A 15,839-nucleotide genomic window follows, 5' to 3' on the forward strand; every position below is an offset into this window, starting at 1 on the left:
TAAGCACAGTTTGCTACACCTGTAAAACTGAAGGAATTATTCCTTTATCTCCTTTTATGGGTGAAATCTGTAGGGATGTGTACTGAAATAAAGACACCCAGCTCCATTTATAGGTTACTGGCAATGTTTTTCAAAAGGAGTACTTGAAAGTTAGATACCTGCCCAGGCCTTCATCTTTTGAAACATTTGACCTTTGCATTTAAACCAAATCATGCCTAGGGAATGAGAGGTGAAAAGAAAAGATGTTATTTAAAATAAACTGGGGGCACTTCAGGGTTAACCTTCATACTTGAATCAATTTGCATGTTTCCAATATGTACAGATGTGCATATATTTATTAAACACAGGACAGTTACTAGTGCAGAGCTGTGGATGCATGCATGTACTTGTGTTTGCACAGGGGTACATGTTTTCCAAATGTTCGACTATGGAAAGGATCCCCTTTTGCCAAGGGGATTCCGTTTTTATATTTTCTTTCCAGAGCTATATTCTCTTTTTCTCCAGAAAAATTGCAATAGTGGCTCCTGCCATGTAGAAGGCAGTAGACTCCAGCTAGCTTTCCAGAGGAAAGCGCATATTTTTTGTCGCCTGGAAATCCCTGCTAAAATTGGTCATTTGGTTTCTAGTGAGAGCTTGCTATGGATCAACACATATCGTCCTCATTAGTGAGTCTCGCACTAGTCCCAGTCTATCTTTTACAGGAAAAATGAGGCAGGAGCTTGACTGAATCCAAGGTGCAGTCATCCTGCTGCAAACCCCCAACAGCCCTTTGATGTGACAGATCACAAGAAACAGACACCTTCAAACTTGACGTATAGTGGGTTCAAAAGGCCCCGAGCTTGACTAAGACCTGTCCTTCAAAAGGGATCACCTTCCGTTTTTCAGCTCTAATTGGGGCCCATTAGCATTTTATGAAAAAATTAAATTGGCAATTAGACCCGTCAAGGAGTTTTTAAAGCCCTGTATTACAGCTCTTTCTTTGAGCCTTTCACCGCAGAGAAGCTAATGTGGACCAGAAGCCTTCACACTAGCACAAACAGTCACTCCAGATCAGGAAACGCCGCACTCGGGGTGAGAGCGAGAGAAAAAAAGCAGCACTGGTCAAAAAGGCCACACAAAAGCGCCAGCGGAAATCCTGGGATGACAAGTCTGTACATAAGCATGAAGCTCAGGGGCCCTTCAATCAAGAGGACTTGTGACGCTGAAGGTGAAGAGATGCCTTGTAGGATTAACATAGGAAATATGACAGCATGACAACTAATGGTCCGATTCCTCTCCCGAACCAACCTCGAGTGAACCCTTCTGGTCCAGGTTTCAGAGGGGAGGCAGCACACATCAAACCTACTATCCGCTCCCACAAGCAAGGGAAGAGATCTGAATGCCATCAGATGCACTGATGAGATCTGAATGCCATCGGTCCCAATGTGGAAAGCTGGCTTAGTGAAAGCCATGAAACTTGTTAAACATGAGGCTTTGCTTGGCTTGCTGTTTCTATACGCGCAGTGTACTGAAAGCAAGGAAAACGAGCCCAAACCGAAGAGCCACGTGGGATGGAAGCAGAAAGCCTGCTTCCAAAGAGCTCTACCTGACATCTATACGTATCAATCACTTCTTAATAGAGTGGGATCACTTAAACATAATTTATTATGCAACTTCATTTACTGCGCTAACAATGCTTCATTCTGCTGTTAGCACTTCTGCCCAAGCAACCCGCAGGTTGGATTCGTTTTAGGAGGATGCTGGACATGTGGAGGATAATTTAAACCTTTAATTTCCTTAGGGCTTGCCTTCTGAATGCTTACACACTGGTGCTGTCTCCGACCATTACAGTTAATCAACTCAGCAGTCACGCGGGCACAGACAATAATGCGCTTGTCCTGGTGCTTGGCTGAGAAAGAGTGCCCATTATTGTTTCCTCTATTTAAGAATAAACACAAATAGCCAAAAGGCTTTTGATCAGAGAGTGCAAGGGCCCTGCTGATTGTAACTCCTGGTATAATGCCTCAGCGGGGGTGAAAAGACTTGCTCAGAAAGCTGGCGTGAAGTGTGTAGAATAAAGACGAACCAGATGGATTTAGGCCCCATACAGGTACCTTCTACTCTATGGCAGTGAGACAGAAAGGAGAGAGAAATCTTTGGCCTTTGTTATAATCTTTACTGAGCTCCAATATTCATATTAATTGTTTCCAGGCATAAACCATTCCTGTATATTAGAAAATCAAAACACGGCTGCCGGCATGGAGGAGAAAAGCAGGCAAATCGAAGAGCTCTATATATGTTCAGGCCCCACCATGAATAAGTAAATGAGCCAGCACCGCAGCTTAGGAAAATAAATAACCCTTCCCTGCTATTTCCATTATGAGGCTCATTGACACAACTGAGCCTGACAGAGCTTGATATAAATGAATGTCTCCCAGATGTGTTCGCTGCTGGTGGATGCTCTGAAGGTGCCTGGCTCGGCTTGGCACATGCCCCCAACCCAGTCCAGTCACACCCCCTAGTCTGCTTCGGCTTCTCCCATTCAGCACAAGAATCACAAATATGTGCATGGTGGGTAAAACAGACGAGCAATAGCTGCTGATGCTAGAATAACAGTAGGGAAGAATGTGAGATGGATTCAACTAAATGGCCCTTAGGAAAATCACAAGGAGAATCCGGAACATTTCTGACTTCGGAGTTCGCAGGAAGCTGTGGGAAACACAGACCCCGGTTTTCTACCAACTTGCTGCAGCGTTTCCCCCCACATCTATCCCTCAGCTCCTCCATTTGTACAGTGATGGTCCTCCAAGGTAGCAAATAGCCCCGAGTGCGAAGTGCTAATTCCTCAGTGGCAGGAGAGAGGGGACATTACAAGTGATTACCCAGTTCCACTTGTAAACCTACAAATCACCACGATCTGAGAAATGCAGACCTTCCTGCGCGTCAGCCACCCAGGTGCAGAGGGGTCTCCAAATCCAACAGCTCCCCATACCTGTATGTCTCCACATGCTAAACCAGCATATGGGTTTGGATTCATAGGGTCAACAGTTTTCATAGATGCAAACAATAAGTGTTTCCAAAGCCACCCTTCCCCCAGCTGCCTCCTGTTTTGCTTTTCCTCCATCCCCTTCTGGGACAAGGCAACACTTTGAGTAACAGCTGTAAGAGCTTTAGAAATCTGGCTTTTATGTAAGATTGCTTCTCCGCTTCAGGGCACAACACAGTGAGACACTGCACCGGGCCACAGAAGTCTGAACCCACGCAGCTCTCCTTACGAGCACTGCATTTTACGCGTGCATTCGACATGGCCAGGCATCACAAGGCACAAATTCCAGCTCTGCATCCATCTCCAGTCCTATTGATTCGCCCCCTCTTCCCAGCGATGGAGAGGCAGGGGGGTTGGACCCATCCTTCTGTGATTTACTGCGCCAGCTTCTAATGAGGCAGACAGGGGAGCCTGTGTCAGCACAAAAAGGCAGGAGAGTGGCTTGAACTCCACCAGCCGACACGCCATAGACCATGTTTGTACAGGCAGGCCTGGTGTCAATTATTTATTACCTGTGACGCTGGGAACGCACGCTCCTGCTCGAGGTCACCAACACACATGCGGGAGGGTTCCCCCCAGGGGAGCAGGCAACCTCAGCATTTCTGGTTTCTGTAACTTGGTTTCTTTTCCTTTCAGTCGGAGATGTTCTGTTACAGAACCACCGCTGTGCCTCATCTGCTTTCACAGAGCGCCCTTCAGCTAAAACTGCTGTAGAGCCAAATCATCCCATCACAGACTTAAAAAAAAGGCAAAATTAATGGTTATAAGCAAAGGAGATAAAAAGCTCCAACTTCAGCTGAGGTTTAAAAGAAAGGAGAAGGATGATGAAGCAGGGAGATGCCAAGGGAAAAGAGGCAGACAAAAGCTCTAAGTGAGGCTCAGTTTAAAAAAACAGAAACGGTCAAACCAGAGCCTGAAATAAAGGAACCAGAGAAGTTTGTTGAGCATGCGGGCAATAGGCTCTTTTATGCTGTTTGTGCATAAAAGAGGTTGGTGTCCACATTCCCCACAGAAACACACTCCCCATGGTTCTCCAGTCGGGCCTACAGCTTAGCTTGCCCACTGCCCAAGCTCCCTTAGCAATACCTTCTTCAGAAGCGCTGCAGCAACTATGCCCAGACCTTAACGCCTCTTTCTACTGAGGTTTTCTTAGGCTACAAACAGATGCTGTTTTTGTGCTGGGATGTGTTGCCCCAAGATGTACCCTGGCTCATCTGATCCATTTTACTGGCATGTGCAGATGTCACCCGGGGCCTGCAGGACTGGTCCCCTGCTGCTCCAGGGGCTCGATCCTGCGGCCCTGTGAGCCTGACCCCAACCCGAGGAACTCCCCATGGGACTCCACTCCATGCTTGCAGTTGCAAACCCAGGGTTCGAGCCAGGCAACGTGAAATGCTGGGTTGGGGCCCACCCTGGGAATCCCCTGCAGAGGATTTGTGCCCAAATGTATAAACGTTCGCGATGATAAAGCAGCAAAAGCTGTTAGTAGGAATTGTTGTACAACAACAAGGGGAAAGGTCGTCTGTTTTGTCCCGCTCATGTTTTGTCCTGCCATAAGTTTTTTGGTGGGACAAGGATGATGCGTTTCTGCCCTTCCACACTTGAGAGGTTCCAGGAGACCATCATGATCTTTGTGCCTTCCAATCTTAACCTTTCTATAGATGATGCTGCACTGGATTACAATATCCCCCTTGGTATCCATCCTTAAATGTGACCTTGTAACAAGGGTGCTCTTCTTTATAACCTCTCTCCCACTTTTTGCCCACTAAAAACACACCCAGTCCCATCCAAACCCTTCCAACACCCGACTCCACTGAGCAAACATTGTCAAGATACAGCCAGAAATAGAGTAAATCGTAACGACAAGTCCTAGACAAAGTTCCAGCATCTAACTATTTACATGATAAAGAGATCAGGCCCATTGCATATGCATATATGCACATGCAGAATCTCTGCAGCACCTGAAGCTATCCCCACTAGATCAGTGGTTTTCAACCTTTTTTCATTTATGGACCCCTAAAAAATTTTGAATGCAGGTATGAACTCCTTTGGAAATTTCATATGGAGGTATTCATCCCCCATCCACAGTAGCTAGGTAGGCACAGGGATGTGGACACTTCAGGACGCATCCTGCGTTTTTACATCTGACACCTATATTCCTTTTGGGGACCCCGGCAGTGTTGCTTCCTCGGCTGTGTTCCCAAGCTCCCATGCTGCAATATCCGAATGTGTTTGCTTCCCACTCTCACTAAGCCCCCCAAGATCTTTGTCTGGCATCACAACTCCTTGTTAGCTGACAAATCTCAAACTCCTTTAGATGTGATGTGACAAGCTTCCATTAAATTCTAGTGCTTTGGCTTTGCTTCAGTGAAGAATAGGATCTGTGTTTGGGTTACGGCGAAAAATTTACAGTGTTACATTATGCGCCACTCAGCTGAAGGAGGAAAAGAAAATTCCTTGAAGTGCTTTAATCCCCGGCTGGTTAGCAACACTGCCTTCCCCACGGCTCGGACGCTGGAGAACCCTGCAGAGGCCACGATAAAGAGGGAGGTCACGGTCAGATTTAATAAGGTCTCACATTCCCTCTAAAATGCCACCAGAGAGCAGACAAAAGCGTGTGTTTGCTGAGCTCATCTGGCAAAGCCAGGGTTTGCACAGAGGTATTTGGTATGCACGCGGCGTCGCTGCCTTTGGAAGCTAGCGTACCACTGAAGCCAGAGGGAAGGAGGGGGTTAGCACTGAGAAAGCACACGACACGCCATAATGAAGGCTGCTAGGCCACTGCTTGTGTCAGGGCCTCTCCCTGCCTCGGTTTTCTTCCAAGAGGAGGAGGATAGCAGGGTATGCACAGCTGCGAGCAGGAGACGGGACAACCATTCTGCTAAGATGTGGCCATGCGAGGATAACTTGAGAATCCCTATTTAATTCATTGTTTTACTCCTCTCCAGGCTTTGAAGAGGTCTTGACCATACTGCTGCATGCATCCCGGGTGGGACAGAGAAGGCTTCCCGCTTCCTAGGACCCAAATTCCTCTGCTGGGTTTCAACAGCGGCATGGAAGAACCGCTTATGCCGGTAGGAACTGAGGATATCAGGAGGGAGATGCTTTTAGGATCGGCTCCTGCTGCCACCTCGTGGCTCTTCTTCATACCTCGGCAGTGTGCAAAGTGCATGCGGTTCTCCTGCCCCTGGACTGAAAACGACAACGCACCCGAAACCCAAGAACAACAATTCGATTAGTGACACTACCGAGAACTTGCACTGCACTCACAAAAGCTGTTTCCACCCTTGAATTATATCAAGGAGAGTTATTTTTCATTGTTATCTATCTTGACCAGTACTGCAAAAACACAGCGTGACAAATCCAATAAAACCCTCTGAAAGCAAAGACAACTGTGTATGTTGAAAAGGCAGGAGACGCCCTGATTTATCAGCAATTTTAAGGGCATCTTATGCCACGGTTAAGTCACCAACTTTAAGGTATATTAGGTGAAGATTAATTCAATCAATCAAATAGCTGACATCTGCATTCAAAAGCCAAGACAGGTGTAGTCAATCCAGCAACGAAAGCACAGCAGGTGGGGAAAAGAATCACATTTGTACCAAAGAGTGTTCTTTGAGCCTTCCCTTCCCTCCTCCCAAAGGCAAAGGTGATTGATTTCCCATTTATTTCACATTTTATTTAACTTCAAATTCAGGAAAAAGTATGTTTTTCCAGGAGCAGAAATTCACCACTGTGGGCCTTGTAACCTAAAATCACTAACAGGAAAAGCAAAACTCTCCAGACAAAGCGTGTGGAAAATGATACCTTTCTTTGATTCCAGCACTGTCATGGAAAACTGACCCCAAGGTGCCAGTTATTAGTGAGAAGCTTTCTGCAAGGCAGAGAAATGTCTCTTCCTTCATTACCTCCCCTAGATGCCCTATCAAGAAGACGGTAAGCAGGACTGATAACAAAGGCCATATATATTGATCTGCCTTCCAATTTATTCCTACCTGTACTGGGCTTCAGCCGGTTCTCAGCAAGTTCAGAAATTGCTCCTGTTGTAATGGTCTTCTTCAGTCTGGAGACCCCAGAGCCTGCTGTTACCCCTGGCTTTGTGAGCATGTCATCGCTGCTGGCTCTCTTCAGCTGCAAGAAAAACCACCCTGTGAGCAACCAGAAGAAAGCACTCTCCGCTCTGTTGGTGAACAAGTTAATGGTACAGACATGGATGGTGAAAGTGCTGAAACCTTGAGGGATAAAAAGTTCTTTCAGGAAACCCATGGAAACAGGACATTGGGAACACAGTCAGGAGCCATTGCTGAGCACCCAGAAGAGTGCTCTCCCCACAGTCAGGAAGGTTTCCTACCTTGGCGTGTGATGCCCAAACATATTTATTTATGCAGAAAGGGACCTGAGGGTGACAGTGGACCATAAGCTGGATATGAGCCAGCAGTGCACCCTTGTTGCCAAGCAAGCTAAGGGCATCCTGCGCTGCATCAGTAGGAGCACTGCCAGCAGATCGAGGGCAGTCATTCTTCCCCTCTATTCTGCACTGGGGAGGCCACATCTGGAGTCCTGCGTCCAGTTTTGGGTTCCCCACTACAGAAAAGATGTGGACAAATTGGGGAGAGTCCACAGAGAGCAATGAAAATGATTAGGTGGCTGGGGCCCATGATTTAGGAGGAGAGGCTGGGGGAACTGGGCTTATTCAGTCTGAAGAAGGGAAGACTGAGCGGGGCCTTCAACTCCCTACAGGGGGGTTGCAAAGAGGATGGAGCTGGACTGTCCTCAGTGGAGGCAGATGACAGAAGGAGCAATGGGCTCAAGTTGCAGCTAGGGAGGTTTAGGATGGATATTAGGAAAAACCTCTTGCTAGGAGAGTAGTAAAGCACTGGAACAGGCTACCCAGAGGCGTTGTTGAATCTCCATCTTTAGAAGTTTTTAAGACACTGGTTGACAAAGCCCTGGCTGGGATGATGTAGTTGGGGCTCGTCCTGCTTTGAGCAGGGGCTGGATTAGATGTGACCTCCTGAGGTCCCTTCAACCCTCATTGTCTGTGAGTCTATTTATCTACAGCCCATGGGTTGAGAAGCAAGTGAGATGAATTAACTTTGACTCAACACACCACACTGGATCCTCACTTATGACACAAAGGATGCTGCTGTTCTCCAGCAGTGACCTCGCTCCTCTCCCAGGAAGGTGGAGTGGTTCTAGCGGAGAGTGGCTGCCAGTTTATTCCTGTCAATAGAGAATTGCCAAGCTTAGCTGCACCAGATCCTGCTTCTCGAAAAACAAATGGCACACGCTAGGGGCTAAGCAGACCCCAAAACTCAGCATCTAGCCCTGCTGAGGACTGCAATGCTGCTGCACTGAAAGAGCAGAGCAGAGTAACGTGGCTCCCCTGAAGGGAAATGTCATCTGAAAGCTGAAATCGTTTGGGCTGTTTACGCCTTCAGGGGCTTTATTTATTGAACAGCAGTGAGCAAAGCTGGCTGATAACAGTTTGGTGGGCACTGCTGCTAGTGTCCTTGCTCGGCAGGATGCAACTCGATAAGAAGTGGGAAAAGCGGGATTTGCTCTCGGGGATGCTGGATGAAATCCATCGCAGCAGAGGAAGGCATCAGCTCCCAGGTTTAGAAAAACAAGCTGCAGAAATCTCCACATTACTTTGTACACATCTCATAGCATGGTTGGAGGCTTGCTGTAGTGTCCAGGAAACATATGAGAGGCATGAACTTTTTTTTTGGTAGGGAGGGAAGGGGCAGTATCATTTATTGGACCAACACACTTTTGGTACAAAGGTTCCTGAAAACTTATCTACCATTTCTCCAAACAACACAGTTCGTCCAGTAAAAGATATCAGCCAAAGCAATTTGTCACCACTGCAACCCTGCAGAAAAACAAGCCATGTTCCTCCAAGGTCTGTCTTAAAAAGGTATTCGAGTAGAAAGGTGGTTACTGCCCTGGAAATAGAAACCGTGCAGCAGTTACAAGGTCTCCAAGTGAGAGTGGAATAAGGATCTTCTGTTCAGAAGACTGAGCAGAGAAACGGTACCCAAAAATGCTCAAAAATGCAGGAACCACTGAAATTAACTACATGGGTGGATCAGGGAGTGCCTTTTGCAGTTTGATCTTTCCCAGACATTCAGGAGTGGGGGTAGAACAGATGCGAGACCTCAGAACAAGTGATCTAATTACAAACCTAAAATGGAAGGATGTATGAGGAGCTGCTCAGACACTCCCGAGTCACATGTTTGAATCAAGTTTTCCTACTCGAAGCCCCCAAAAATCTTTTGTAAACCCATGACTAAAGTTCTGACAACACAGTGCCTTTGTAAGGAAAAAAAATGCATTTTGTGCTCAGAAATAGCTCCCGCAGGGCCTGGGACTTTACTGTTTGTTGAGATGGGAAATATCAGGCAGGACAATATACTACAGCCATGGAGCACACACTTGCACAACCCATCCAAAATGAGCAAAAAAGGACCTTTTCTGTTATGATGAAAGACTGGCACCGTTAAGAGTAGTTTCATAGTTTCACAGTTTCTAGGGTCGGAAGGGACCTGAGCAGATCATCTAGTCCGACCCCCTGCCGTGGCAGGAAACAATACTGGGGTCAAACGACCCCAGCAAGGTGTTCATCTAACCTCCTCTTAAACACCCCCAGGGTAGGAGCCTGCACCACTTCTCTTGGAAGTTGGTTCATCTCCTCTCCCAGTATCAAACTGCAGTGTACTACGGGGGATGAGTACCATAACTTTCCAGCCACATGGCAAGATGCCACCCAGAGCTACAAGACTTTAGTCACAGAAACTTAAGGGATATTCAAAGAACTACCTTCATATTTTTATTGCCTGAAATTCCCCTAGCCAGCTCCCCTCTGGAGGATAATATTCAAAATCCACCTCTTGCTGCCACCACCATAGTTTACTCAATAAACTTTACTGCATCTGAATAAGCAAGAGTGGTAATTATTTTTGCTGGTAAATACAAGTTCATTCTGAAGGCATAATTCAGGAAATTCATGCAACACAAACCACCCCAAACAGATGCCTCACAAGGAAAACCCTGAAATGATGTTGGTCCAAAGCAAGGAGAAAGAATCCCTCTTGGAATACAGTCATCTGCATTACCCCATTTGTGCCTCTCCGTAGCTCAGGCTTTAATTAGTAACCCTTTAAAGACAGAAACCTTTTAAACATCTTAAAAAGCAAAACTCTGCAGGGTGTCTCTGAAGAGCAGGATTAAGCGGTTTAGTCGGTTCAGAGCTGGAACACATTTAAGTAAAACCCAATCTCTCTCAACTCTAAATTGTTCCCTCCTTTCATCTCCTCATCTGATTCAGAGTCTGTGGTTTCCTGGACCCTGGAAGCAAACAAGTGTTGATAGCCAAAGCATTGATCTACTGCAGGAAACCAGACATCTGAAGTTCTGCATGATGGCGGTGCTTTTGCCAGCTATTTTTAAAACTAAAACAGAACAATGTGGCTTTCTGACCTTTAGAAAAGGCTTCATCCAAGTTTTTTTAATAGTGGCTCTTAACACGTTCACCACTTTCCATGGCAGAAACACACATCACCACACTGCCTACGTCTCTCCCCAGCCTCGTGCTACCTGCTCACGTTGGTTACCTTTTAACTTCCAAGTGTTCAATAGCTTACAGATCACAGATGGAGTTAAAGATGGGACACAACATTTTAAGAGGATGCACCATCCACTATACAAGGTGCCACAGCTAGCCTGGAATTCCCACCTCCCCAGCATTTGCTCAGAAATAGCCAGTGCCTGAGAAGAATGGTATTTCAGTGACAAATACAGACTGGCTGGACCCCCTAGCCTAAAAAAAACCCATTCCTAAGGTACTTGGAGCTTCTGCAAGCTTGTAACACCCCCTGTGTTGAGACTAAACTCTCTCTATACAACATGCACAATAGATGCATCCAATGCATGGATTAGTCTGGTGGTGCTCCACCTTTAGGTGCGGGAGGCTTCTGCCTGGCCCCGAACTACCCCTTTGCCCATCTTTGTGCACTAGGATTGGGCCCCCATGAACCTGATTCAGCGTGCAGGGACACACTATCTGGCTACGCTGGCACAGTGCTTCCTGGCTAGTACCTTGCTGAGCCGAGATTCAAAAGCGAGCGAAGTGGAGGACTTGGAGGTCTTCATGCCCGAGGAGGCAGCAGGAAGAGGTTTTCCTCGGTCAATCCCGTGGCTCCCTTGCTTTGGCACTGCACTCCAAGGCTTGGCAGCGCTCTTCATGGTCTTTCTAGAGGAACGGTCACTCTGCAGAACACAAGAAAGAAAGGAAAAAGGATATTAATGGTTTCAAAGCATTTGGAAACCAGAGAGCAGTGGAAATACCTGGCATCAATTTAAAGGGCGGAAACGGATATACTTAATTCTTTCCCAGCCCTCATACACAAGATCATACATCCAAACACAGCGCTTTAGAAAGTAGCCTGTGGCCACTCATGGCTTTGATACACAACTGCGACATGCAAAAGAGGTGGGGGGGAAGTTGCATTTTGCTGGGACCTGTAATGGTCTTAGACAATTGCCCAGCCAATATTAAAAAAAGAAGATGGAAGCTACCAATTAAGCACAGCCCACACATTTCCAAGATGCAAATGCAGCTTTGAATCAGGTGCCACTGTTCTTATTCTTAGAGCGCAGGTTTCAGGTCTGCAAGACGAGCTTTGCTCATCATGCTCGAATCGCATGAGGGCAAAACTATGAGTTTGCCCTGGAGCGTGGCCCTTTCCCTCGACTCTCCACCTCTTTGACAAACCAGTCTCCACTGCATACGTTGGGGACCACCAATAAAGGGAATGGGTCCTGATGACCCAACAAGATGTATTCACTAGTCTAATATCCCCATCACCATCAAGTTCCAAGTGTGCAAAAAACTTAGACAGCGCCAATGTTTTAAACTGATACTCTAGAACCGGTTCCCAGCTGCCTTCCTTTCTCTTTCAAAGTCAAAACTGCCGGAAGAGAAGGAAATTTATAACCTGCAGATTGTAGATCATATACTTCAGTGCCGGAGATACAGAAATAGATTTGATCATGTTCTGAATTCTGAAGTCATTAATAGCCAAGGATTGCCTATTTTAAATGAATCAGCAGCCAATTTCTTAGTTAGTGCCTGGCAGAAAAGGTGCCCACATCATAAAAGCTGCATTTTTATCAGCTCTGGAGAGGACAAGGACTAAGTGCACCAGAGGCATTTCTACCCTGAGACCAGACCTCCACTTTAGGGCTGAAACACAGTGAACAGACAGTCTGGGGGACATGTGAATTGCTGGGGATACTTGCAGTGTAGCTGTCCTGGGGATGACGAGAGGACTTCCTCTCAGATTGTCAATCCAGCCTCCCTCTCTCTTGGATAATCCCTTCAGGTAGCACAAGCAGATGACCCCCATTTCTTTTAAGTGATCATCAGATTCATCGAGAGCAGCAGTAGCCGGTGTTGCTACAGTGATGGAGTGAGGTTTCATAATACCAATGTTAAGAAGAGACAAGGCAAAAAAAAAAAATCAACTCCTCTGCAGAGGGAAAGTCAAGGCCTGGATTCAGTCCAGAATTCCCCAGGGATGAGTTCAGGAGGGAAGTAAATCCTTCTGGCAGAACAGAAGCAAATCTCTCTTCCTGGGTACAACCAATTACACTGGATGTACCAGCAAGAGCCATTTGCCATTTCCCCCAGTTGCAGGTTAAAAAGCTGGCCTGGCTCTCTAAGCAGATCCATACATGCCCGACTTTTCACCCTTCATCCCCCTTCCCTGGGGACACTGGGGTGATGAGGAGCAGATGGCTCTGATGCAAGCACATTGCTTTGTGTCTGCACACAAGTGCCCAGAAACCACAGGACACCAGGCTAATCTCATCAGGAAGCGATGGCTGTTAAGCATCTACTGAATTTTATCACAGAAGAGTAGAAACCAGGACGCTCATGGTCTTAGGAAATGTAAAGAGATGAGTCAAACGAAGCTTCCTCCTGACTCAGGCAGCAGGAGCCATGGTGAGAAAGGCTCAGTCTCTCTGCCTCACAATTTAATTTGTGCATTATTTTTGTGCTGTGTTCCTTGTTAATGAAGGTGGATTCCTGGGAGACCATCTATTCAGGGCTTAATTGCATTCAGTGCCTACACACCTTCCAGGTGTCACGGATGTACTATTTAAAGGTGTTTTCCATTGCACACAAGCATGAAAGAACTTCACGCTCTCTTTCGCTGCTGTTTCAGGGCAAGCAGAGCAAGCAAGCAGCAATTCTCCTATTCTGCCTTAGAGGATCTTGACTTTTTCTTGGACCACACTGGGGAAAAAAAAACAATCAATTTATTTTCCCTTGGCTATAACCTGCCAGCTTTTTTCAGTAAGCGTGGTCATCAATTTTATTAAGAGCTCCAACCTTTTGGTAAAGGGGCATGAGCTAATCTCATTGATGTAAAAAAACAAACAAACAACCTATTTCTTTCCAGGGCCATTACTGTGTACATATGCTTGATTTTCTAAAGCAATTCATGTTTGGGAGAGAACACAGTATACAATCACGTTTAAGTAATCTTGTGCCCTATGATTTCAGAGTAACATTAGCAGCTTTTTGGCAATTTAAATGTATTTAATGGGCAATTAATTTTTAATGGACGTATGCTTCCTGACATTCATATGTACAAATCAAGCAACTGCACATACAAATAGTCATGCCGATGAGATCACCGGCTTTACACACACGTGGATTTTACGGCTGCAATTTTCTGACTGTTCCCTGTGGACCTCTCCAGAGCCCTAGCTCAGCACCCTCCAGCTCTGCTGCATCATGATCCTTTCTCTGGTGAACAATATCCGATCAGATTTTATCTTGAATCAGCCAGCACATTTTAGATGGCTAGGGCAGGTTACAGCCCTTGGATAGTCATGTTGAAAAGAGAAGAGCAGGAGCTGGAATAAACCTCAGCGAAGGCAGCTACCATTTGAATAGCAGTCCTCCTGCCCTTTCCTCCCAGGCAACAGTAGCTTATACTACAAGCTAAATCAATAAATAGGAATATCTGCGCTGCCATGTTAATGCTTCACTGGGCCATGCAGGTGAAACTAAGGAAATCACTAAACATCAAGGTCTATTTAGATGGGGTCTTATGTGGCAAAAACTGGAAATCACTGCATCACCAACCAACACTGGGGTGGGAGGAGGGCAAAGAAGTAATCTCTCCTATTAGCATTTCTGAAGCAAGCATTGCAGATGATCTGGTCAGATTGATCCTGAGGCCCCTTCTCAGTTCAGGAAGGGACCTAGAGTGGTGTAAAACCATTACAAAGAAAAATAATCTACCAAGCACATTCAACATGCATTGAAATCCTCGCTATATAGTACGGGGCCTCTGAGCAAGAACAGATTAGAAACTATTAGACAGCAGCCGGCCCGGATGCTCAGCTGAAGTTCGGTCTTGATTCTGAGAATATCAGTCCTAAATATTTTTTTGCAAATGTTTCTTTCTACGCAGCCATCAGTCCCCAATTGGAAACAGGCATTATGCTTCACACAGGGAATTCCTCTTTCTGTGCCTGCTATGCCGAAATCATCAACAACCCAGCTACAAGACCAGGAAGCAAGCGAAGTGCATGAACAGCTGGGCAGATGAAGAACTAGATAGCACAATTTCCGGAGTAGACAGCCTTTCATTTTGAGTTCAGAGATCCAGATCTGACTGGGGTCAGCAGAGATCAGCATCTGGCACAATTCAGTATCCCTTTGATGCCCTACACAAAAGGGATCGACCGTCCTAGTTTAGCGGCTAACAGGTCATATCACCAAGTCCACCACAACACTTTGTGGCACCTTCACAAAGAGATTAAATGGGCCACCTGAGAGAGTCTCTCCAGGGTACGAAGGAGGGATTTTGGCAAGACCCAACATAACAAACCTGTCTTCGAATCACACAACCAGCGCTGTGCTGTGGATAAAGAGGATGTCAGCTTCCGGGCTGTCAATGCACCGGAAAGAACAAAACCAGGTTGCTTCTGTCCATCTTCTGTGAAGCTGCTTTCACTGCCAGGCAACATGATCTTTTAAAGGAACTGTTTCAAGAACAGCACAAAATAACAAATTACTAAGAAAAGAAAAGTAATGCCCTGCTGTTCTCTGGTTAGGACAGGAAACCCACCCTTGGAGTCAACAGCAGCCATTCATTTTCTCCGAGGGCAACTTCTTGAATGGGAACAAAAAATACAGGACCAGAAATCGTGGGCAGCTGGAACACTGGGAAACCTCTGGGAGATAATGATCCCCTCCACGGTATGTGTCATGGGCCTCGATTGCCTCGGTCGGCAATGAAAGACAAGTCAAAATGCCAGCTGTAGGTCGAGAGGGTAGCATGGCAGGGTGAGCGTGGAGACAGGGAAATGCCTGCAAGCAGCTCTAACAATAGCAAAATAGGGCACTGGGCAGGTTTGCATCAAGGCTTTATGACCACAGTTAATTTTTGATGCATGCTCATTATGAAATGCAAATCCTAAAACAAAGCAGACACACAATGTGGGAGTTTTGGGTATTTCCTGGCACTTAAAAGTGATGCCTTTAACACATACCCCAAAGTGACTGGTCATTATCCAAAGGACAGAAGACAATGCACACTTCTCCCACCTGTTTTTAGATTGCCAGTGGTATACGCCTTTGAAAATCTCATTTGTGCTGCCTTCCTCACTCACAGGCCTTTTGGCCACCAAGAAGAAGAGATGATAGCCTGAATAAAAGGACCCACCTCCTCAGGGTTTCATAGTTTCATAGTAAGTAAAGTCGGAAGGGACCTAGGTAGATCATCTAGTC

General features: G+C 46.3%; 1 protein-coding gene across 4 annotated transcripts in view; it reads right to left on the bottom strand.

Annotated features, from left to right (window-relative positions):
- Positions 1 to 15,839, bottom strand: part of SPECC1 (sperm antigen with calponin homology and coiled-coil domains 1) — a 117,303-nt gene that overhangs the window by 85,203 nt on the left and 16,261 nt on the right. For all 4 annotated transcript variants that reach the window (XM_019545771.1, XM_019545769.1, XM_019545770.1 and 1 more), the window contains exons 2-3: positions 11,126 to 11,296; positions 7,021 to 7,156 (exon numbers count right to left, since the gene is read on the bottom strand). In XM_019545771.1, coding sequence (XP_019401316.1) covers positions 7,021 to 7,156; positions 11,126 to 11,272 — 283 coding nt within the window. In that variant the 5' untranslated portion in view covers positions 11,273 to 11,296. The remainder of the gene's footprint in view (positions 1 to 7,020; positions 7,157 to 11,125; positions 11,297 to 15,839) is intronic.

Source organism: Crocodylus porosus, unplaced genomic scaffold (assembly GCF_001723895.1).
Source record: "Crocodylus porosus isolate Cpor-Errol unplaced genomic scaffold, CroPor_comp1, whole genome shotgun sequence".
NCBI lineage: Eukaryota > Metazoa > Chordata > Crocodylia > Crocodylidae > Crocodylus > Crocodylus porosus.